The following is a 25,362-nucleotide window of genomic DNA, read 5'->3' as shown; positions in this document are numbered from 1 at the left end:
TGGTGTGGTAAACAGCCAAGAGGCTTAGACTACAGGACATGGACAGGTTAGTCAGACGGGCAGAACAATAGCAAAAAGAATTTAATCCAGCAAAGTGTAAGGTGATGTCGGAGGAGTAATAAGGGACGAATGATCAGACCCAATAAAGTACAGGTGATCCAAGGGAACTTAATGCTTATGTCCCTAAATCCTTGAAGGCAGAAGAGATGGATAAGGTGGTTATGAAGGCATGTGGGATACTTGCCTTTATTAGGTGAAGCATAGAATACAACAGCAGACAGATGATGATGGAGCTGTACAAGACATTAGTTAGGCCATGGCTAAAGGGGTGAGGTTGAGAAGGCGGAACCCTCACAATGATCTCAGCTAGGGCAGGATCTGAACCTGCAATATTGGCAGCATGCCATCCAGCCAACAGAACTAATCAACTAAAGGTGCAGTGACTCCCAAATTAAGACATCACCAGTCACTTCTCTCTCTAATGGTACAGATGCTCTATGGTCCTGTAAGACAATGGGGATCTTTTGTTAAACTGTATACAAACCAATCTACTGAAACTAATCAGATGAACTAAGGTGTGTCAGATATTACATAACCTTACAACTGTACAGAATGTCCACTGGCACAGGAAACACGAATTCAGTGCAATGGGTGGATACCAAATGGTAGAAAGCAGCATGCATTATAATAGTCAGCAAATCAAATATTCAAGTAAAACAAGTGAGGTGTCAACAACATTCAACAAGATGCTACAATACATTCCTCGAGCATCTGACAAGTCAAACAGGTTTCTTTACTCTTAGAACTATAAAAGGAATGATATTGCGTAAAATTCTGTGTGCCATTTAAAACATTTAGCTTTCAAGAGGAAATTAATATACTGTAGGAAGCACAAGGCAGAGCAAGTAAGGTTATAGAATCATAGATAAATTCCAAGATATAAAATGCTAACTTAAGGATCAAACTGAACTCTCTTGTATAGAAATTAATTTTAAAAAAGTATTCTTCACTTGAAAAGTCTCTTGATTTTTTGTTCTTAAAAAAATTTATTTCCTTAAAAAATATGACTTATTAGGACAGGGTTTCAGGTTCCAGAATCCCTATCCTTTTATAATTTTCATGCACTGCATCATACATCACACAAAGAATGGCTATTTACAGTGAAGCATTTGTTAGGCTGCTGGATTCCAACAAAGCAAATCCCAGCACAGACTTTTGACAGGTGGGACTAAATTCAAACAAATATTACGTAGGCACCTTTTTTAGTTGAGCTTCAATGCCTGGTGCTATCATAATACACGAAACAACTGTTCCTAGGAACAAGAAGAAGCCATAGGCAAGGCGAGTCACCACAGAGTTCTTGGCAGAGGGACAGCAGGAACAAAGCAGGCATGATGCACTTCCACACAGACACGAAGCCTAAAAGAGAAAATAATCAGAAATATAATTTAATACCACTTGCAATCCACTTTTTAAATAATAATTTACATTTAAAAATTACTTTTAATGTATTAAATGAAACCTACAGCATTTCACAAAAACTAAAATAGTCATTAGTCATTGTCTTGTTTTAACCCTGTAAAGCGTAACAATCTCAATATTTTTCATTCCCTTTGTTCGATAATGAACTGCAATGACTCTCATTCCCTAAAAATGAATAACCAAGGGAGGAGCTAGTAGATATTTCACTGTACATACTGACTTGATTTCTATCCCTAGAATGCTGGTTAAGAAAATGCATCCATGCTTAACCTTAGCCAAATAGTGCCAACATTGGGGAAAAGAGATTCATGTAAAGAGGCAAGAAAAGGAAGAGATGAACGGGGTACTGGCCATCACTAAAATGTTCCTATCAAATTATCAGGCTACTAGAGAGCCTTATTTTAATATTCATTCCTTTTATTTACAAAACCATTGGCCCAGATTTAACATTAAAAATAAGTGTAGCCAACAACACTCACTGTTATCCTGGTATCTATGGACAACAATTTCTAGAGAAGCCAAATGCAGCCAAGTGTAAAATCCAGAATTTACATTGTAATTATCCTGCTTCTTCATGGGTTGATCTACAATAGTAACTCATTGATAGATTCATACAGTCATGAGAGTTTGGGGCACTTAGCTGCTAAAACTGCGAAACAAAAGTTAGGATTAGTGCATTCAAATGTAAATGAATTTTAAATCTGTGCAACAGGTCACCTTTGTTGTGAAACAATCACTTTGGCACAGGCAGGATTACAAATTTGGACACTCATTCTTCTAGAATTTAAAATGTGGAAATGGAAGGTCTTTTTCCTCTTTCTCAACTTCACTTTTTGCTTAGTTTCTATAAATTATTTAAAGCTCAGCTCTACTTCTTGGTTTAGATTCTGCAAGTTTCAGGATGGAATTAGATGAAAACACACACCACTGACTAGTTGTCTTTCTCACACATACTAATTCACTTCGAAAGGCTGCTCGATGAAATCAAGTCTTTACTCAATATCCTGTACAAAAACATATGGGAACTATGAAAGTAGTGAAAATTGACTGTCATTCCTGATTTGCTGACTGCAAATTTCAGACCAGTATCTTTTGAAGCCTGCAAAGAGTTTCACCCAGAGGGCTTCAGATGCAATAAATCTCCTATATTAAGTGTTCAATATCTTTCCCTGTTCCAAAGCCATCAGATATGGTTAACCTAAGAACTGAATTCTCTGACCTCAACAATTATTTGATACCTGCAACAAGATTATTGCATGTTAAATGACACGGGTTGTAGAGTTAAAACTAAGTTAAAGAGCATTATTCCAAGATGAGGTCATAAAAATGATGGTGTTGTTTTGCAGCGCTGCATTTCTTCTTTTTAGACATCAGCATTCTTTTGCGGTTATTTGGCAGCCAAGTAGAATATTTTCTTCCTTCATTGCTACCAAAGTGTTCTCGATATGAAGCACATACCCAGATTAGATTACATTAGATTCCCTACAGTGTGGAAGTAGGCCATTTGGCCCAACAAGTCCACAATGATCCTCTGAAGAGTAACTCTACATTTACCCCTGACTAATGCATCGAACACAATGGGCAAATTAGCATGGTCAATTCACCTGACTTGCATATCCTTGGATTGTGGGAGGCAACTGGAGCACTCAGAGGAAACCCATGCAGACACGGGGGATGACAAGCAAACTCCACACAGCCCGAGGCGGGAATCGAACCCGGGTCTCTGGAGCTGTGAGACAGCAGCGTTATAACCCCACAGACCCATTCTTCGTCTGTGAACTGGATCAGGCAGAGTCAATTATTTAATCACAAGGGCAACACACACAAACTGGAACCAGTCCTTGCACTACGTTTCCAACAGCAGTAAATGAAAACAAAACTTAAGGGAAGCAACTCTAGCTCATTTTCTCTCCTATACCTGCAACCGCCATAGATATAAGACACCTACTGTCATTGTGCCCATACATACTTAACAAGTACCAGGAAATGACTAACTCAAAACAAAAGAATCTAACCATTTCACCTTGACATTTAATTGTGTTACTATTGCTAAATCCTCTAACATCAACATTTACAGAAACTGAACTGGAACAGCCATATAAGCAGTGGTTACAAGAGCAGCTCAGGGACTGGGAATTTTGCAGAGAGGAGCTCCCCTTCTGAATCCCAAAGGCTGTCTGTCATCTCAATTAAAAATCAATCAACTTCAAACAAACTTGCAAGTCTCTAGTTTTGAATGATTATTTCAAGTTTCCTCAATCCAATTAACTAACTACTAGGTATCAGAGAAAACAATTAATTATAATATAAGCATGAAAACTACATAAAGGGAAGGAACTAATAAAAAATAAATGAGGAAACATTAAAATTAGAATACATTTTGACAGTTTAAGCGTTAAAGATTGGAGACCACTTACTTCCCAAAATGAATGAGATTCTGTCTCTAGAATTGAGAGCTAATTGTCATGAATGCTTTTCAATTCATGAGAATACCATGATCATGATCATAATGTGTATGCTGAACATCAGTGCGGGGGAAATATGACAGCATGCTCTAGATTTCAAAGCTCTGCGTTATTTGATACCCAAGAGAAATGAGTAAGCTGCTCTCATCTTTGCAAAACTGAATCTCCAATCAGCTGACATGCACACAAATGCAATATGACCAATTTGCTCTGTACTAAGCAATGGCCACAAATCTGCATCATAGCTTTGATAGCACATCTGTAACAAATAACTATCACATTGAAAGCAGAACTGACAGAAAGGCACAAATCTTTGCAATGTTGTTTACATTCTTAACATCACACATTCAGTTTCGTCAAATTCCCATCTTTCTCCAGAGTACAAAAACATTTAAGCCATCTGGATATACACTTCTGATATTTCAGTACAGTTTTTGTTTTCTGCCAGTTCTTTCCCTTGTCTCCAGGGGCTAAACGAATTAATCACTTGAACAGATGAACAAATAAAAATCTCCTACTCACCGACAAACATTTGAAATGCAACAGGCTTCAAGATGTTCACTTTCTCACGGTTTCATATAAACTACCAAAAAAAATCGCTGGGCTTGTGATGAATGAAGAACTTGCACTTATAAATGCCTCATTTTTATTTCAAACATCCCAAAACAAAGAAGTATATCATACTGCTGATTCACCATCAAAACCATCATTTCACTTCCAAAACACCACCTCACTGTATACCTGAAACCTCAATCTCCAACATGTTAATGAAATTATGGCTGGATTTTCCTTATTCCCTTTTCATGTAAATGTATCTAAAAATGCAGCTTCCATCCTATTCTGACATAGAAGGTATGCCATGATCATCTTCAATTTCAATTTCAACTCCACCTCACCTCCCTTTCCCCATCCCCCATCATCGAAATGACGTCATTGTCAGTCATGTCACACCCAGTTCACTGCAACAGCAAAAACACTATTCTGAGTACCATGTCTTTCCCTCCATCCCTACCAAAGGTTTTACCAAACACTTTTTTTTTGTTAGCTGAATGTATTTATACGCACCATATTCTGACACTGCACTCCAGATCTTATTGGCTCTTTGTCAATTCTTTCACAATCAACTTAAAACAGTGTCCCTGATTTTCTGTTCTGTCCAGACCAACACGATTTTGAAACTTCAATCAAATGTCTCCTTAATCTACAATTCTATTCAGGAAAGCAACTAAAGCTTCTACAGTCTTTTCTCAATTTCATATGTCCATTCTTGAAACCATTCTTAAATCTGTTCTGCATCCTCTCAAAATCTCTCCCATCCTTCCTGAAGTAGCTTCTCTCACTTGGGGCCCAAAAACTGATCAATCTTAGTCTTGAGAATATACTAAAATTAAGTATCCACCCTCCTCTGGGGAGTACTCGAGACAGAACGACCACAATAAATTCATTCTAATCTTATTACTAGATCACCAACTCTTGTCCAACACCAAGACACAGACCCCTCAGCAGTTACCCTATCAAACCGAAGAACTTCAACTTCAATTAGCCCATTTTGCATTCTTATGAACTTGAGAATCTATGAAGAGGGAATAGAATTGAAGACCATCCTGTCAGCTTTTGTCAGTTCTAATACTGAAAATAATCATATCAGCACCAATACTAAGTCTTGTGTCACCACCGGCTGCGTCTTCAAACAAGCTGCATACATTTCTGGTGTGCCATTGATTGCCCTGACATAGTTATCCATCTCCTCCACCATCCCATCTGATTCATACAGTAATACTCACTTGCGTTACCCCGAATGATACTTGCATTTCTGTACACAATTAGTGCAAAGGCAATGCAAATTACTGTCATGTGGGCAAGAGGAAGAGGTATTTTTTGCAGCAAATGATACAACACTCGCTCATTATTGTACAGAAGTGCCAGTTAAGGTTATGTTTGCAAGATCTTGAAATAACACCCTTCTGACTCAGAATGCCACCAACTGGGGTAGAAAGCAAGGACATGTTGCAATATAATGGCTGATCTCACCAAAATTTATTTGCACTCAATGTCATCTATACCAAACATGACTCATGTCTCAGTTAATTTATCTTCACAGGAAAATCTGCATGTGGATCTTCCAGAGTGACCAGCTGTCATGTAGCACTTCAAAGTCACATTTTGTTGAAAATAAAATGCACCATTTTTATACTGACATGCTTCATATTTACAGGAGCGGGATAAATCAGATTGCTCTTTCAAAAAATTGGTGCTAATATGATTGTCTCGTTCTGTGCTGTCTCATTCTATGATAAGCTGTCACAAAAACTTAGGGAAAAATGTAAAACTGGAGAAATGGAGTTGATATCCTGAACCCAGTATGACTCTGCTTCAGAACTTTGGAAGGAAGGTCATATCGTACTCTATGGAGTGGGAAACAGAATGCTTCTTTCTCCAGATACAGGCAGAGCTGCTGAGAATCTCCAGCACTTTCTGCCTTTAGTTCAAATCTCCAGCATCCACAAAAAAAGGTTTTCTTATAAAACTGGAGTTTGGTTAAAAAAAAACTAAATGGGAATATAACTCCCTAAATATCTTGAAATTTCATTCATAACTTTACTTGATATGCCTGAACTTCCTTTCGTTCCATTACGCATATTTGTCCCTAATCAAGAAGTACAAACTGGTACAATCCAAGATCCAGGATGACTTGCTGAATAATACATTAAAATTCGGAGCAGTGATTGCAGAATTGGAATGGAAAATATTTCTGTCTAAAGGCTTTCAGACGTAACACATCAAGGATTGGAGTCAGTAGAACTTGATGTACATTATGAACATTAAGTGTACTGGAAGTGTATTGAAGTCAGAGTGGAACAATGTGCCTGCAGAATGCTTTAGTTTACTTCAATTTCAAATGTTTTGCTCTGAGTCTCACATGGAAACATACGCTGTAATTATTAATGCTACTATAATTACATTGAACATCCAAGTAGAGAGCATGATGTATGACAACAAGTTCTATTTGTTGCATCTTTTGTAACTTATATTTTCCATCCAAACTTTTTATTCACCACATCTTTGAAGTCTTGCTAATGCTGTCTAAACTGTAACAACTTGAGTAAAATCTGGAAACTAAAAGCCAGCATCAGTTAAAATGTCCATCAAGTTGTCAACTAGTCATGGAAGCCAATAGGCTTTTGAAAAGGAAGAATTGCTAACCCCAAGTTTTGTGCAACTCAAGGTCCACATCAACATGGTTAACCCTTATGCACTGTGAAACGGCCTCACACACCACTTTGTTGTTTCAAACTGCTCCTGACAACTCAAGAAGGGTGTCTGCCGGCACCTTTTCAGGATAATTAGGGACAGACAATAAATCCAAACTTTACCAGTTACACCATAGCCCAAGAATAATATTTTAACATCTAAATTTTGTTGAGAAACAATGAATCAATTAAAATTGGAACACAGGTACACATTTAAATCAGACAGAAAATAAAGCATCTTTTGGAATATATTACTGTGCTATTCAAAGCTAAGGCATTATTCTATCTTAAAGTTTGTTTTTTTAAAAGCATAGATAATAGGTGGTGGTCATGAGGCCCCTTGAGCCTGCTTCAATATTATCCCTGTTCCTGTTATCTCCCTGCAAGCTGTGATCTCTTTAGTACTAAGACAGATATCAAACTCCAACTTGAAAACATTTAATGTTTTGCTCTCAACCAACCACCCATGACAGGGAATTCCACAGGCTCAATATTAATTTGTTTTATAGATTTCTTCTCATTTCAGCCCTAAATGGCCTATCCCATAACCTTAAACTATAACTCTGGTTCTGGTCAAGACAATCACAAGTTAAATTTTATCAAATTCAAACCTGCTAGGGATAAGCTACTGTGTGTATTTGATTCTCAGTGCATATCCTTTGTTAAAAATTCACATCAAGGGTGTACAGGTACAGGTACAGTCACGACACATTCTGAAAAAACAAATAAGCATCACTTCTTGATGGATTTTTTTTTGGGAATAGAGTCATGCAATAATAATAACCATGCAAAAATACAACTGAATCTACCGCTTGGACAAGAGTTTAAAAGTTTGAAACTCATGAACTGCCAGCAAGTACCACATGGTTTATTGGGTTATAGACTAGAATAAAGGCGGAGAGCTCAAAAGAGCAAGGACCAATAAATCTCAGTTATAGGGATCACCGAGATTCATTAATGCCTTTTAGGGAAGGAAAGCAGCCATTCATATCCAGTCTGGCCTCCATGTGAATCCAGACTCTCAGCAATGTTGCTGACTCTTGACAGCTCTCTGAAATATCCATAAGCAGCAACGCCCAAGTCCTACTTAGGGGAGAAGTAAATGATTGAATACTAGCCTTGCTAACCAGCAAAAGGGAATACTACATTTGTTCATGCCTGGGATTTTCCAACGTTATGAATGATTTGGACTGCCAAATTCGGAGTACAACTTCTAAGTTAATAAAAGGAGAAGTGTGACAAACTACAGGAAGACATAAATAAACGTTCAGAATTGTCACCCCGTTTCCCACCCCCCCACCCCCGCCCCAGTTGGAGCAAAACACTCAGAGACACAATACGGTTTTATCTCCTTCATTTTATTCTGTGCCCTGGTCGGGAGAGAGAACGATCACCCATGTGCACAGGGTCATGAGTTCAGAGTTTTCTCTGGAACAGCAGTTTCTCAATGAACTATACAGTCATTTTACAGGGAGAAGCATCCAGAAAAGGCAGCATACATATCAATTGGGTGACCGTTACAATCATCAAGTATCAACAGCAGCGATCAAGCCCTTTACTGTTATATAATGGGTGTTCTTAACCTTGTTAACTGGAGTCATACAATGAATTCTTTTCCCCTTGTTAGCTGACCTCACATACTGAATGGTTCCAATACTGTTGAACGGCTGTACATAATGACTGGTTTTCCACCTTGTTAACCCATTCCCTTTGCCTCCAGCATCCCATTGTTAACAGTAAGTTCTCATCTGATCTGAGTCATGCTCAGCTGAACCTTTTGTTTCACAAAACTCAGAACTTAACTCTTTCCCTGCCTGCTTATACTCTATACACATTCTCAGAATGAGTGTTAATTAGCAAATAAACTGCAATGTTGATAAAGGCAAAACACTAATTTCTAGGAAGAACTGGTAGATCGTCCATGGCTTTGTGCATGGGAAATCATGTCTCACAAACCTGACTGAGTTTTTTGAAGAAGCAACAAAGAAAATTAATGAGGGCAGAGCGGTAGATGTGATCTATATGGACTTCAGTAAGGCATTTGACAAGGTTTTCCATGGGACTCTGGTTAGCAAGGTTAGGTCTCATGGAATACAGGGAGAACTCGCCATTTGGAGACAGAACTGGCTCATAGGTAGAAGACAGAGGGTGGTGGTGGAGGGTTGTTTTTCAGATTGGAGGCCTGTGACCAATGGCTTGCCAGATGGCGTTAAATTTAGATCAATGCAAAGTGCTGCATTTTGGGAAAGCAAATCTTAGCAGGATTTATACACTTAATGGTAAGGTCCTACGGAGTGTTGCTGAATGAAGAGACCTTGGAGTGCAGGTTCGTAGCTCCTTGAAAGTGGAGTCGCAGGTAGATAGAATAGTGAAGGAGGTGATTGGTATGCTTTTCTTTATTGGTCAAAGTATTGAGTACAGCAGTTAGGAGGTCATGTTGCGGCTGTACAGGACATTGGTTAGACCACTGTTGGAATATTGCATGCAATTCTGGTCTCCTTCCTATCGAAAGGACGTTGTAAAACTTGAAAGGGTTTCAGAAAAGATTTAGAAGGATGTTGCAAGGTTTGGAGGATTTGAGTTACTGGGAGAGACTGAAAAGGCTAAGGCTGTTTTCCCTGAACCATCTGAGGCTGAGGGATAATCTTATAGAAGTTTTTAAAATCATGACGGGCATGGATAGGATAAATAGACATGTTTTTCTTCCCTGAGGTGGGGGGAGTCCAGAACTAGAGGGCACAGGTTTAGGATGAGAGGGGAAAGATATAAGAGACCGAAGGGGTCGTGTGCTGGCAGTTGGGACTAGATTGGGTTGGGATATCTAGTCAGCATGGAAGAGTTGGATTGAAAAATCTGTTTCCGTTCTGTGCATCTCTAGCACTCTATGACATACCTCCTGAAAGACAAGTATGAACATGGAGTCAAAGATTCTTTAAGTATAGGCACGCAAAACTCTAAAAGAGATAGTTTTTTTAATATTAAAAAAATCAGTTATTTTTAGAACAAATAAAATGAAAAAGCTGAGAAATTATGTTAAGCCCATGTGGAACCTTGGTCAGACTTTGCTTGGGAATACATGTACAGTTCTCCATCGTACCAAAGGATACAAAGGCACTGTATATGATTCTATAGTACCACCTTGGAGCTAAGGTTTAGGTCCCATCCACTCCAGAGGGATGTCATAACATTGCTGAATGGGTTGATTAAAAAACAACATCTCTAATCAGACTAAATGCATTTAGAACTCTTGTAATGCAATGGTATTGTCCCTGCCTGAGCCAGAGGGGTTCAACCCCATTTGCCCTGGATGTGTGTCATAACACGTCTGAACAAGTTGATTACAAAAACAAAAAAGGCCTTGGCGAAGATTCAAAAATAGTTTTATTAAAATTGCATTAGGTGAATGCACCTTTAGGAAATTAACTGCAACAGGGTGATCTTACAGAAGGGGCGGCACGGTAGCTCAGTGGTTAGCACTGCAGCCTCAGTGCCAGGGACTCAGGTGCGATTCTAGCCTCAGGCGACTGTCTGTGTGCAGTTTGTACATTCTCTTCGCATCTGCATGGGTTTCCTCCGGGTGCTCCGGTTTCCTCCCACAGTCCAAAGACGTGCAGGTCAGATGAATTGGCCATGCTAAATTCCCATAGTGTTAGGTGCATTAGTCAGAGTGAAATGGGTCTGGGTGGGTTACTCTTCAGAGGGTCGGTGGGGACTTGTTGGGCCGAAGGGCCTGTTTCCACACTGTAGGGATTCAAATCTTCTAATCTAATCAAAAACATTCCCACTTGAAGGAGAAACCACTCCAAGTCCAATGAAGATAAAATACTCATTGATAAACCAAGTTAAAAATCACAAACACCAGGTTATAGTCCAACAGGTTTAGCACTGCTCCTTCATCAGGTGGTTACGGAGTATAAAATCATAAGACACTGAACTTATAGCAAAAGATTACTGTGTCATGCAACTGTGATGATATACTGAACAAACCTGGATGTTTGTTTAGTCTTTCATAAAGTCAGAGATGTACAGCATGGAAACAGACGCATGCTGTTCATATTAATGAACCAAAACCTGCAACCTGTTCTAAAAGATGAAAGACTTAACAACAATCCAGGATTTTTCAATATATCATTTCACTTGCATGACACTGTAATCTTTTGCTATAAATTGTGTCTTATGCCCTCATTTTCCACAACCACCTGAAGGGACAGCGCTCAAAAAGCTAGTGCTTCCAAATAAACCTGTTGGACTATAACCTGGTGTTGTGAGATTTTTAACTTTGTACATCCCAGTCCAACACCAGCTCTTTCACATCACTAATAAACCAAACAGAGAATTCAGGACAAAGGATTTTGATCCAGAGAATGGGATTCAGTACAAGGAATAGCTAAGGCGATGAACACATACATTGTAGGATAAGAGAAACATATGAGCATGAAAGGAGAAGAACAGTGACAGGTTAATAGTGGGAGGTAGCTTAAACACCCACATTGATTTGGCGTGCAAAGTTTCTACACTGCAAATATTGTTCTTTGATTATGTTCTGGGGAGCAGTTTGGCAAATTGTACCTAGTCAGATAAATTAATAATTCAAATAAATAACCTATCAATTCTAATTTAGTATTTAAATATTTGGTCAGTTTGATAACCAACCACAATATTTGCACACCTAACATATGTGTAAGCTGATCTCAACAGTATGACTATCTAATTAACTGAGGGGACTAGAATCAAGTCTCTCAAATAATCATGATACCTCTCACAGACAGCCCCAATATTCCAGTTCAAAGCAATGCAGTTTTGAGGCTCCCCCGCTGAGACTCAGCTGCGGTCAGACGTCTACTCTCAGGAGAATAGTGAAAGTAAATAAAATTACGTGAGCTAGAACGATTAGTGTGTTTGCAACTCAGTGCCATCATGGGCTCATTCCAAACAGCACCCCTCTCTACCAGCAGGAAGTGTTGCTCTAAAAGGACAATGTCACGACGGAAAATTCAACATCTGACTCGTGACGACGCAAATCCTAAACTACACCGTCAAATGTCAGCTACAAGAAAACAGCAAACTATTACCCAGGTACAGATAAAATATCTCCACAAAACATACCGCAAGAACGCTGTTGCTTAAAACAAAGTCAAAACGAAAACAAAGAAAGGAAGAAAGATGTTATGAGGAAACCCAATCTGGTCTGACACCAAGTTCATTAAACAGGAAGCTACACAAAAAAACAATCCAACTGTACAATCCCCAACTCCTGGGGAGAAAGCTGATAATTAAATACACATTTATAAATAGGTAGAAATTCATAAACGAAGGGAGGGAGTGGTCAAGTTTATAGAAAGGAAAGGCTGGAGTTTATTGTTAGGTTGTGTAGGAGGAGGAGGCCACAGCCGGGGGCGGGGGGAGACTGGAGTACACCAAGAGGCCCGGGACTCCACACACCTTCCCGGAGAAGGACAGGGGATACACATACTCACACAGCTCGCCAGCGAACAGATTGCCAAGCAGGCTCCCATGGTGGCTCACACCCCAGCGCCGGACCTCACCGATAAACACTCACTCTCCTGACGGATCACTCGCCCGAGTGGCTGCCGACTGCCTTCCTCGGAACCGCTCGGCTCTTTCCGGCGTCACTCGGGTTTTGCACTCAATTGCCGCGAGGGCTCAGCTGTGCCACCCAGCGGACAGCGAGGACCGCTCGCCTCCTCCACAGACACCGCCGCCTACAGGCTGGGAGGACCACAGCTTCTCAATGATGGGAAGGTGATGGCACGCAGTGTGATTGATCTGCGCTGACCTCAGTGACCAGGGTGAAGTGGCACACCTGAGTCTGCAGCCCAGTAGTCTGGCCTCAGCTGGAGTGCTGTGTCCAGTTTTGAGCACCGCACTTTAAGAAGGGGGTGAAGGCATTAAGACAGAGTGCAGATTGGGTTTTTGAGAAGGTTGCAAATTGTACAAATGTCACCTCTAGGTGGTGCAAAGAGTGCACATGAACAAAGATGAAGCTAACAAAAACACAGATTGCTGGAAAATCTCAGCAGATCTGGAAGCATCTGTATATAGAAATCAAAGTTAAAGCTTCGGCTCCAGTGACCCTTCTCGAGAACTTAAAAAGTTAGAAAAAAACTTTTTTTATGGAGAGGATAGGGAGGAGGAGGAGTAGGTGAAGGTAGAGCCCAAAGGGAGAGAAGAATACAGGAGTGGATAACAGTCAGCCCAGGAGAATGGATAGCTGCTAGTGGGGCTAACAATGTGTAGAGTGTATTGGTAGGCCATGTGATAACAAGACCTGGTGTGTGGGGATTGAGTTATTGACATGGGAGAAGTGCCTTAAGTTGACATCATCAGAACAGATGCAGTGGAGATGGAGAAACTGGGATAATGGGATAGATTCTTTACAGGAAGTAGGGTGTGAGTGTGTATAGTCAATGTAACTGTGGGAATCGTTTGATTTGTAGTGAACAACCTATCCCCAGAAATGGAAATCGAGATGTCGTGGAAAGGAAGGGAGGAATCAAAGAAATACCAGGTGAAGGTGAGAGCAAGACAGAAATTAGAAGTGAAATTGATAAACTTTTCCAATTCCGGATGAAAAAGGGAAACAGCACCAATGTTATCATCAATAAATTGGAGAAAGAATTGTGGGAGAGGGCCAGAATAGAACTGGAACAAGGGATGTACCACATTCCCCACAAAGAATAGGCATAACTGAGGCCCATGCAAGTACCCATGACCTTCCCTTTCTCTAGCATTGTTCAGAGAGATGGAAGCACTCAGTCTAAAACATGGTGAACTGCATCTTAGTTTCTCTGTATTATACTCAGTTCCCATAAATAACCCCATCATAGAACATTGGACCATGTAGCCCAGGAACTTTAAAATCATTCCACTTCCCCCCCCCCGCCCAAAATAATTCCAATAAATCATCTCATATTAACCACTCTGACCTCCAAAATTTATCAACTGCACTTTTTAGTGTCTAAAGGCTTTCTGCCACTGTTCTGTTAATAGACAAAAGAGTCCAGTAACCTTCCTCCACAGCTAACAATTTCATAATTTGTGGTCAAAGCTGAAATAACTTCACAAAGGCCAGTATCTCATCACCAAATCATGCTTCGCTTACACAGGTACAGCCCTTGACACAGATCCAGCTCCCTCAGCGTAAGCTCTCAGAGTGAACAGAACCTTTGACATCCTGTTTATATCTGTTAGCCAGGGTTCCCAGATTAACAGCCCCAATCTGGGAACTCATATTCTATGAGGTGCACTGAGCTGACCTTGTTGCAATTATTATAAGAGCTATCTGTGATTTCTATGACAACTTACAGTAACACTCCAGTGGTGGTGTTCCTAATTTTTAGCTGTCTTTAAAATGGGACCTACTTTCCAGCTTTCTTGAATATAAAAGATCCTGCAATGAAATATAAGATGAGCAGAGAATTTATCCACAATAGCAAATATTTATTCCTCAAATAATATTGCTACAAAATGATGATCTTGTTATTTATTTCATTGCTGACTGAGCTCGGTCTATGCGAATTTGGAAACACCAAAAATACAACAGTGGCTTTTCCAACAGGACTTCATGAGTTCCACACTGGTTTGGAATGTCTTGAGGTTGCAAAAGGTGCTATACAAATGGTAGCTTTTATTTTTCTATTACACCTGATATCTTGCCCTTCATGGATGACCATCACTATTATAAAAACAACACATTTTAACTTTTGTCAAAATTAGGAAAGGATACTACATTAAACCATGTTTTGAAACATGTTACTGAATCTCATTGTGAGTTTTATGTACACAATGGCCTTGTTAGCAGTGGAGGAAGGTTGCTGGACTCTTCTGTCTATGAACAGAACAGTGGCAGAAAGCCTTCAGACACTAAAAAGCCAACATCCCCTCTGTCCTTACGGAGAAGTTACAAAGAAATGGAAGAGAGCTAACTATTTGTGCTCAACATTTGCCTATACGCTACAGCCTCTAATCAGTGACAGACTCTGACAATTAGAATGTCATTTGCCCTGTGTCATTAGCCATGACAATATTGCAACATCATAGCCACCAAAACACTGATTAAACAAAAATCCTCTTACCCATCCAGCTAAGCCCTCATAAAACAGGTGCCCTATACATTCACACAATATATTTACTTCACAGCCCAACCTAAACCATATAATTGTACAGTAGGATAAACTCCTACTTTTTGGGCGAGAATATTTTGGTTTGATTTGAGTACAGGCAGGTCAAACCATACAAATTGTATAAGGGGAGTAGAACACATGGAAGAATACAATGTTAGGGCTGCAGGGAAGGTGCACAAAGAGCAAAGTCCATTCAGAAATCTGTTAACAGTGGGAAGAAGCTGTTCTTGGATCTGTTGGTACATGGTTTAAGCTTTTTTAATATCAACTACAACTAGGTGGAGTGCTTTCTCCACTTGGCCCCACCAATGTGCAGAATCTTACAAATGTCCCTCCGCATCCTTGCCACTCACACAAGGAGGAGACTTTGAACCTGTGAGTCAGGTTTAATATGAATTTGTGGTTCCAGAATTGAGGGGACATTGTGCCAAAGAAAACTGATGGAATTTCCAGAGTACATTGTAGAATTTGGGTTGCTTAATGTAGAGGCCTGGAGCCAGTTGTGGGATTCTCTTTGTTACCATATTTGCAGTTCCCATTTTTTCCAATTGAATTTCTTCCATGAGAAGATACGTGAAAAGAGTCATGTCAAGGAAATGACATCAAAAATCTGTGTCACAATTTTCCTTATCGTGTTACTCATTTGATTATTCACAAAATTTACTATCTGCACTGTCAAACTTTAAAATAGCTTTAATTTAGAAAGTATGTAGTAATTGTAATCTCAAAAAGATAAATAGACATTTCTAACCATATTTATGGACAGTTATCACTCAGTTATGGACAATTTATCAGTTATAAGAATTTATCATTCACAATTAATTAATGCTAGACTTTATTAAATTGTACACAATCATCACACACAAAGGATTTGTTTCATTTGTAAAGATGACTAGAATTTTTTCTTGCTACAAAACAAAACAGGATTCATATGATTCACATATGGAATGGAATGTTTAATGTCAACAAAAATAATTGAATTCTGCTTGGTAATTATTAGCTAATCTGAAAATGCTTTGCCAAACAGTACCCACCTAGAAGTGAAAAAAATAAAAGCGCCATTGTGATTTTCCCGAAAAAAAACATGATCAAGCTGAAGGCAAATTTAAATTAGGCAAACTCGAGATTCAACTACAAAAGCCAAAATAATGTGCTTTGCAGGTTCTAAAATGTAGAAACTGGGTTTTTCTCTGACCTTTGTCCAAGATTGAAATTTCATGGAATTGTGTGGCAACGGCCAATATTTTTATAAGCAGAGAGAAGTTAATGCAGATTGTTTTTATATATTCAGGCAACTGTGTAATTTTCTTGCGACTCTAACTTGCTTCTCCTGTCCAGATGTCAATCAGAATTGTTATCACGTTGAACACTCCTGACCCAGATAACTGGTCATAATTTACAAAAACAGTCAATACATTCTCTCTAGGTGCAGAATATCCAGCAATCCCAGCCCACAGCTAATAAGGGAACAGTTCTTCATAAAATATTCTTAAGCCCTTTTTTCAACATTTTAAAATTTGTTTTGCAGTTACCAAAGTATTTTGAGCAATATTTTATTTTTAAAAGGTTCTTCAGATAACAAAGTTTGCCAACCACTGCCCAGCAAAATAGTAACATAATATCTAATTAAGTATCTTATTTAATTTGTGCAACTTAGCAGAGATCAAATATTCTGCTGAGTTCAGAGCTGGAACAACTTTTGTTATGACTCACTGGGACAGTGCACTGAAAATCAAGACCTTCGACCCCCAGAGACATCAGAAATGTGAAAAGATGTAACCAAACTTTCTAAAGTCTTCAGTTTGCCTAACTGATTCTCTCAAGTTAAAAAGAAGCACTCACCAGGTACTTAACAAGAAATATTTATTTAGTACAAACAAATTGTCTTTGATAAATGGCAATTCGGAAATATGAATTGCTAATTTTCAACACCTCGTAACTTAAAGGCTAGCAGTTCTTAATTTCCCCCTTTTCACAAAAAGACTGACACACAAAGATAGAATGCGCATGAGCATTTAAAGTGGAAGGGAAAAACATTATGGAAACACAGTTCACTAGCACCAGTTTGAGCACAGGAGGCAATGAATTGCTTTCATTCTCTTGTTTTCAATTTGTTAATGTTAGCACAAGCTTATTGGCATATCCATGTCCAGTCTTTCACTCATTTATTGAGAATTCAACTTTTCACTGTTTTTGAATGCATTTTACTTTTCTGTCAACATAGGATCTGCAGAAAAAACTGAGAGGAAGCCAGTTAGCTGTTACTGAATACCTTATTTCTCATAGGGGAGAGTTTTTTTTTATACCTTTTTCCTTGCACATGCGATTCTCTGCTACACTGGCTCCACAGAAAGCATCATCACCTTGTCAGTATCACAATGAATTGTCAGCCTAAATTGGCTGCTCAGGTCTTGAGATGCACAGCAGCAAAAACTACAAAACTATCTTTCTCAGACACATCTTAGGTGTTGCTCCTTAGGTCTCTATTTATTCTATTCATGCCCCTCATGATTTTATAAACCTCTATAAGGTCACCCCTCAGCCTCCAATACTCCAGGGAAAACAGCCCCAGCCCATTCAACCTCTCCCTATAGCTCAAATTCTCCAACCCTGGCAACAACCTTGTAATTCTTTTCTGAACCCTTTCAAGTTTCACAACGTCTGTTCAATAGGAAGGTGACCAGAATTGCATGCAATATTCCAATAGTGGCCGACCCAATGTCTGCACAGCTGCAGCATGACCTCCCAGCTCCTGTACTCAATATTCTGACCAATAAAGGAAAGCATACGAAAAACCTTCTTCACTATCCTAAAACCTGTGAGACCACTTTCAAGGAGCTATGAACCTGCACTCCAAGGTCTCCTTGTTCAGCAACACAACCTGGCACCGTACCATTAAGTGTATAAGTCCTGCTAAGATTTGCTTTCCCAAAATGCAATGCCTCACATTTATCTAAATTAAACTCCATCTGCCACTTCTCAGCCCATTAGCCCATCTGATCAAGATCCCGCTGTAATCTGAGGTAACCTTCTTCGCTGTCCACTACACCTCCAATTTTGGTGTCATCTGCAAACTTATTAACTATACCTCTTATGCTCACATCCAAATCATTTGTATAAATGATGAAACATAGTGGACCCAGCACCGACCCTAGTGGCACTCCACTGGTCACAGGCCTCCAGTCTGAAAAACAACCCTCCACCACCACTCTCTGTCTTCTACCTTTGAGCCAGTCCTGTATCAAAATGGTGAATTCTCCCTGTTTTCCATGAGATCTAATCTTGCTCACCAGTGTCCCATGAAGAACCTTGTCAAATGCCTTACTGAAGTCCATATAGAGCACATCTACCATTCTGCCCTCATCAGTCCTATTTGTTCCTTCTTCAAAAAACTCAATCAAGTTTGTGAGACATGCGTAAAGCCATGCTGACTATCCCTAATCAGTCCTTGTCTTTCCAAATACATGTACATCCTGTCCCTCAGGATTCCCTCCGACAACTTGCCCACCACTGATATCAGGCTCACTGGTCTATAGTTCCCTGGCTTGTCCTTACCATCCTTCTTAAACAGTGGCACCATGTTAGCCAACCTCCAGTCTTCCGACACCTCACCTGTGACTATTGATGATACAAATATCTCAGTAAGTAGCCCAGCAATCACATCCCTAGCTTCCCACAGAGTTCTAAGGTATACCTGATCAGGTCCCGGGGACTTATCCACTTTTATGCATTTCAAGACATCCAATACTTCCTCCTCTGTAATACGGACATTTTTCAAGATGTCATCATATATTTCCCTACGTTCTATATCCTCAATGTCCTTTTCCATACTAAGTACTGATACAAAATACTTGTTTAGTATCTGCCCCATCTCCTGCAGCTCCACACAAAGACCGTCTTGCTGATCTTTGAGGGGCCCTATTCTCTCCCTAGATACCCTTTTGTCCTTAATGCATTTGTGAAACCCCTTAGATTCTCCTTAACTCTATTTGCCAAAGCCATCTCATGTCCTCTTTCTACCCTCCTGATTTCTCTCTTAATTAAGTCCTACTGCCTTTATACTCTTCTAAGGATTCATTGGATCTATCCTGTCTATACCGCTACTAATTAACAAGAGGAAGACAGCCAAGATTTAAGGAAATGCAATTTCCGCTAGTGTGTCAGAAACAATATATCACATCTACTGAACTGATTGCCTTATTTCCAAATATTGGTATACATTAGAAAATCAGCCTAAATCCACTTGTACTGAAGAGTCTCCTTTTATTCATACTGTTTCCAGGGCAGCTAACTATGAAATTTTTTTCTTTAGCCAATGTCAAGAGAGCTTTGTTTTAATACCCCTTCCCAGCATGACTCCAAGTTTATTTCCACTAACTTTCATGCAGTTGCTCTGCAATGATTCTGCTGAGGTACCCAGGAACTACAGCATAACAGAAGGCTTCTCAGTTCCAGCAATAAATGGAAACGGCCTGTGTTTATCTGAAGAATTCACTGCATGGGCTGATTAGCAGCCAGTGAAAACAAAGGTCTCAAGCTGTGATCTGAGTACTTCTTGTATAATGATGATTATTAATCATCTTCTGCTTTTCTCAGCAGTCCAGACACTTCACTGTCTGTAATCAGTGCAGCACTTTGACACTGAGTAATGAACATCATACACCCGACTTGTCTCCTTCAATAACCCACAGAGCTGTGTGTGGGCAATTTTTGGATAAGGGCAGAAGGTTACAAGGAGGAGCGACATCCAGAATGACTGCTTCTGGTCTGTATCCACTGTCTGGGGCTGAGAAAGGTCTGTGCATTGACATTGAGAAGAATAAGCCTTAGTCTGATGCATATTCTACTCAGACCAAATACTCCACTAACGCACATGTCTGAATTTTCCATATCTAGCCTGTTTAGCAACTTTGGAAGATAGGAGGCTGATAAACATTACACCCCATCGATTGGCATCTCACCAAGTGAGATTTGTGCCATGCTGCTTATGAAAACTGTAAATGATGAGCAAGGTGATCGCAACATTGAGGTGGGCCTTGCCACACTTGTCACCTGATTCTGCCACACATCTCGGCATCACCCACATCACTGTCACCGCTTAGATTGCATCTGTAAAATTGAGTGCAATGGGAAAATAAGCAAATGCCACACCCTCCCCCACCTGCCCCCCTCCTCCTTAATTTTGGAGATTTCTGGACACTGTATTTTTAAAATCTATGATTAAAGTATGGGCATCATAAGCAAGACTGACATTTATTGCCATTCTCAGGTTCTCTTGGCAAGGTGATGATAGTCCTTCTCCCTGAATCACTGGTCTTTGTCTGATAGAGATTGTCCTGCATTATTAATAAGCGGAGGAGCGAGGTTCCAGTAATTTAACCCAGCAACAATGAAACAATCATGATATGTGTCCAAGTCAAAATGATGTGTGACTTGATGAGGAACTTGATATTGTTCCCATTACTTGTTGCCCTGGCTTTATCCTTCCAGCTGGTGGATATTGGAGGTTTGGGAGAAATGTCTCTTGAACAGTATGCAGTAGCTTGTTGCTCACTATCTTGGTGGAACAGGAGTTAAACAGAAGGTTGCACCTACATAGGATGTTTTCAAGCTGCATCCTAACTAAATGCCATGGGTTTCATTACTTTATGGAAACTATAAAGAAATTGAGAAAGTTTGAGTGTACTGAAAAGAATATGGCAGTTGAAAATGACATTTTTATATAAAATCTATGCTTTTAAAATTAAGGTGACTATTGTCATTCATCCATATCTTGCTGATGTGAAATCCAAAAAGTATAATCCATAACATCATGACCTGGATTTTCCGAGCAGTGATTATCTCACGCAGATTGCCCTGTAGCGTAGAGCAACTGGGGGAAGGCAAACCACAGTCTATTTATCACAGCAGTCAGTTGCTGCATTCTGAAAATTAAAGATCCAGAATCACAGGCAGGCAGGAGGCTGGAAGAACACAGCAAGCCAGGCAGCATTAGGAGGTGCAGAAGTCGACGTTTCAGGTGTCACCCTTCTTCCGGACTCTAAGTCGACTTCTCTACCTCCAGATGCTCCCTGCCTTGCTGTGTTCTTCCAGTCTCCTGCCGTAACCGCCCCAGAATCACAGACAACCACTTGAACAGCTCCTGTGAAAGGGTGAGCATGTAAGGTGAATGTGAGGCTCTTTGCTTGGAGGGGAATGTGCAGGTGTAAGACATCAGCCTTTGAGCATGCTCTATCATTCCATATGCTCATGGTTGATCCTATACCTCAGTGGATATTCCCACTTTCTAACCATTCTCCCAATACCTATACAATCTAAACATTTCTTTCTTTCTTGAACATATTCAGTGACTGTGCCTCATAGCATCCTGTGGTAGAGAATTCCATAGGTTCACTACCCTTTAAGTGAAGAAATCTTTCCTCATCTCACTTCTTAATGGTCTACCCAATATCCTGACACAGTCTTCTAGGCTCCCCATCTAGGGAAAACATTCTCTTTAATTCTAATCTTTTCAGCTCTGTTAGACTTCTATCACAGTTCAGTCAGATCCCCTCTCATTCTTCTGAGCTCTAGGAAATACAGGCCCTGTCAAAGCAATGTTTCCTCATAATGCAGTCCTGCCATCCCCTGTATTAATCTAGTGAGCCTGTACTGCACCAGGGAGATCAAAACTGCATGCAATACTCCAGGAGTGGTCTTACCAAGACTGCATACAACTACAGTAAGATCCCTACTCTGAACTCAAATCTTCTCGCAATGAAGGCCAATATGTCATTTGCCTTCCTGATTGTTTGCTGACCTTACCAGTCTACTTTCATTGACTAGTGTACATGAATACTCAGACCGCATTTTACATCCACACACCCCAAAGTATCACCATTTAAACAACACTCTTCCATTTAGTTTTTCAAACCAATGTGTATAACTTCACATTTAGCTATATTGTGCTGCATCTGCCATCTGTTTGCCCACTCAATCAACTTGTCCAAATTCTTTGAAGACTCTGTGTTCTCCTCAAAAACCCATCAGGTTTGTATCATCAACAAACTTGGAAGGATTACACTTTGGTTCCCTCATCCAGTTCATTTATACATTACGTGAATACTTGGGCCCAATCATCCCAATAGTCACTGCCACCCATTCAGAAAAAGACCCATTTCCTCCTATTGTCTCTTTCCTGCCTGTCAATTAATTCTTGATCCATGCCAATGTATTATTTCCTATCATATATACTTTAACTTTGCTCATTAACTTCATGTGGGGGTCCTGATGTAAAATCTTCTCAAAATCCAATTATGTACACTGGTTCTCCCTTATCAATACCACTAGTTACATCCTCAAAAGGCTAATATATTAATTTAATTTAATTTACAGTTAACTTGTTAAGCATGATTCACCTTTTATAAACTCATGCTGGATACAATCCCAATCATGCTTTCCAAATTTCCACTTTTGTTTGTCATTCATAAAAATAATATAGATGAGAAAATAGCAAGCAAGATTAGTTGTATCGTGAACAATGAAGAGGGTTATCTAAAATTACAAGGGAATCTTGATCAATTGGGTCAGTGGGCTGAAGGGCAGCAGATCGAGTTTAGTTTGGATAAATACAGGGTATTGCATTTTGGTAAAACAAAGGCAAGACTTATATAATTAAAAATAGGGCCTTGGGTAATGTTGTAGACAGAGAGACATAGGGGTTCAGGTAGGTAATTCTTTGAAGTTTGCATCAAGTGTAGAGATGGTAGTTAAGAAGGTATTTAACATTGCTCAGACAGTTGAGCACAGGAATTGGGACATTATGTTAAATTTGTACAGGATGTTGGTGAGGCCACTTCTGAAGTACTGTTTCCAGTTCTGGTTTCCCTGTTAAAGGAACAATATGATTAAACTGGTGAGGATTCAGAAGAAATTTACTAAATGTTGCCAGGAATGGAGGGTTTGAGTTAAAAGGAGAGGCTGGATAGGTTGTGCCTTTTTTACTGGAGTGCAGAAGGTGACCTTATAGAAGTTTATGAAATAATGAGAGGTATAGATGAGGTGAATGGCAGGTGACTTTTCCCTAGGATGGGGGATTTCAAGACTAGAGGGCATATTTTTAAGGTGAGAGGAGAAAGTCTTTTAAAATACACGAATAACAAATTATTTACACAGTGGTCCTTGTGTGGAATGAACTTCCAGATAAAATGATGGATGCAGGCACAGTTACAACTTTTAAAAAACATTTATTTAAGTACATGAATAAGAAATGTATGGAGGGAAATGGGCCAAGTCCAGGCATGTTGGAGTAATTTAGTTTAGGATTATGGTCAGCATGGACTAGTTGGACTGAAGGGTCTGTTTTGGTGCTGTATGACTCGACCTCTTCTGTCATCGCATCTTTGTAATAGACTCTAGCATTTCCCAGACTAACAATGTTTAACTAACTGATCTGTAACCGATCTGCAATTCTGTATTTTCTCTCCTCTGTCCGCCCACTCTTTTTAAATAGTGGGGTTACATTTGCCACTGTCCAACTTTTTGCAGGTAATGCTCCACAGGTTATAGAATTTTGGAAGATGCCATCGATGAATTCAACATTTCAAGGGCTACATCATTCAGTAGTCTGGGACATAAGTTATTAGTCATGGCGATTTGTCAGCCATTCTCTCCATTAATTTCCCCAGCACCATTTCCTTACTAATACTGATTTCCTTCAATTTCAACCTCTCAGACTTGGTTACATAACATTTCTGGATAGAGGGTAAGGTGCCAGGTAAGTAGTGCCAGGTGCATAGGGTGCAAGGAAAATGTCCCAAGTTGGCACGGTGGCAAGGAGCTAGGTAAGTGGGTGACATCAGAAGAGTGGCAGTGTTCACAGTGGGTTGTCAAGAGGAGGGGGGGTGAGGCGGGGTTGCGACCTGGAAGAGTACAGGGTGTATTGAATCTGGCAGCAGGACTGGTTAGTCAGCTGTCAATGGGGTGGGGATGGGGTTCAGGTCCAGAGCTTGGCTTTGGGTCCAGAGTGAGGGTGGTGGGGATGTTGTGTCTGTAGATGGTGTGGTCTGTGTGGCCTGTTCTTGTAGTTAAATGTTCATTCATGCAGTTTGTAATTTGTTACAAAAAATGTAATCTCATAATTTAAAATTTATGTTTAGGCTTGGAAACTCAGAGGAATCCAAATGTGCCTCAGTTTCTGGCTCAAACCCAGGTGCAAGAGACGATATTGACTGTTCCATAAGATGTTTGCTTTTTAACACCATTGATGGCCATGGAACAACATATGAGGCATTGTGTATAATGGACAGGCCACCTAATAATGCCTCCTAATGTCACAATCTGGCATGAACGTTTGCCCAACTCCGTTCTATTGGTAACTCATTGTGGGCAAACATTAGACATAACGCAAAAACAACAGCATTAGTTCTGACTGAGGGCCTCTGTTTAAAAGCACACGAGTTTTTTTTTTCTTTTCAGGGATTAATGGAACTGCTGTGTAATTACAACATTTTTTTTGCTTTTATGACAGGAACCAGAATGTTTTCCAATCAGCTTCATAATGACTCTAGTCATGTCACGTGACCATCTCTCCTTTCCTCCAAAAATGCCTGCAACCAAAGCAGAGTACAAGAGATCCATTGTGCAACGACAGAAGGACAACATTTGACAAATGCCTGTTTTTTTCACTGTCTCGGTTTAATGTTGATCTTTCAAGGACGAAAATGTAACATCATACTCACCTTAATTAAATACAGTTACACCATTTATTGAATTATCCAATCGATAGAAGCCTTAATCATTGTAACAATTATTTCAGAAGAAAGAAAAATCCTCGAACGCAAATGGGAAAAATGGGTCATTTACAGTTGAATTGTTTTGGTTAATTACAATGGCACACTCGAAACAAAGAAATCATGTGACCAAAATTGCAAGCAAAGTCCTTTGATTAGTGCCAGTGACATACTCCATAGACTATTATGGTCTACTCTGAGGGTGCACTGAAGGAGTAATTGGGACATAAAGGATGTTTAATCCTGAGGT

The 25,362-nt window shown here is 39.8% G+C and overlaps 1 protein-coding gene and 1 long non-coding RNA gene across 2 annotated transcripts in view; one reads left to right on the top strand and one right to left on the bottom strand.

The window, feature by feature from the left end:
• Positions 1 to 12,823, bottom strand: part of LOC132829927 (serine incorporator 1-like) — a 38,424-nt gene extending 25,601 nt beyond the window's left edge. The window contains exons 1-2 of the mRNA XM_060847348.1: positions 12,676 to 12,823; positions 1,258 to 1,419 (exon numbers count right to left, since the gene is read on the bottom strand). Of these exons, the coding sequence (XP_060703331.1) occupies positions 1,258 to 1,419; positions 12,676 to 12,714 (201 nt within the window). The 5' untranslated portion in view covers positions 12,715 to 12,823. The remainder of the gene's footprint in view (positions 1 to 1,257; positions 1,420 to 12,675) is intronic.
• Positions 12,187 to 25,071, top strand: LOC132829928 (uncharacterized). The gene is made up of 3 exons (XR_009646286.1): positions 12,187 to 12,274; positions 13,657 to 13,733; positions 24,851 to 25,071. It is a non-coding gene; the product is annotated as an uncharacterized LOC132829928 (long non-coding RNA).
• The last annotated feature ends 291 nt before the right edge of the window (positions 25,072 to 25,362 follow it).

This window comes from Hemiscyllium ocellatum, chromosome 30 (genome assembly GCF_020745735.1).
Source record: "Hemiscyllium ocellatum isolate sHemOce1 chromosome 30, sHemOce1.pat.X.cur, whole genome shotgun sequence".
NCBI classification, from domain to species: domain Eukaryota; kingdom Metazoa; phylum Chordata; class Chondrichthyes; order Orectolobiformes; family Hemiscylliidae; genus Hemiscyllium; species Hemiscyllium ocellatum.
This window is presented reverse-complemented; position numbering and strand designations above follow the sequence as displayed.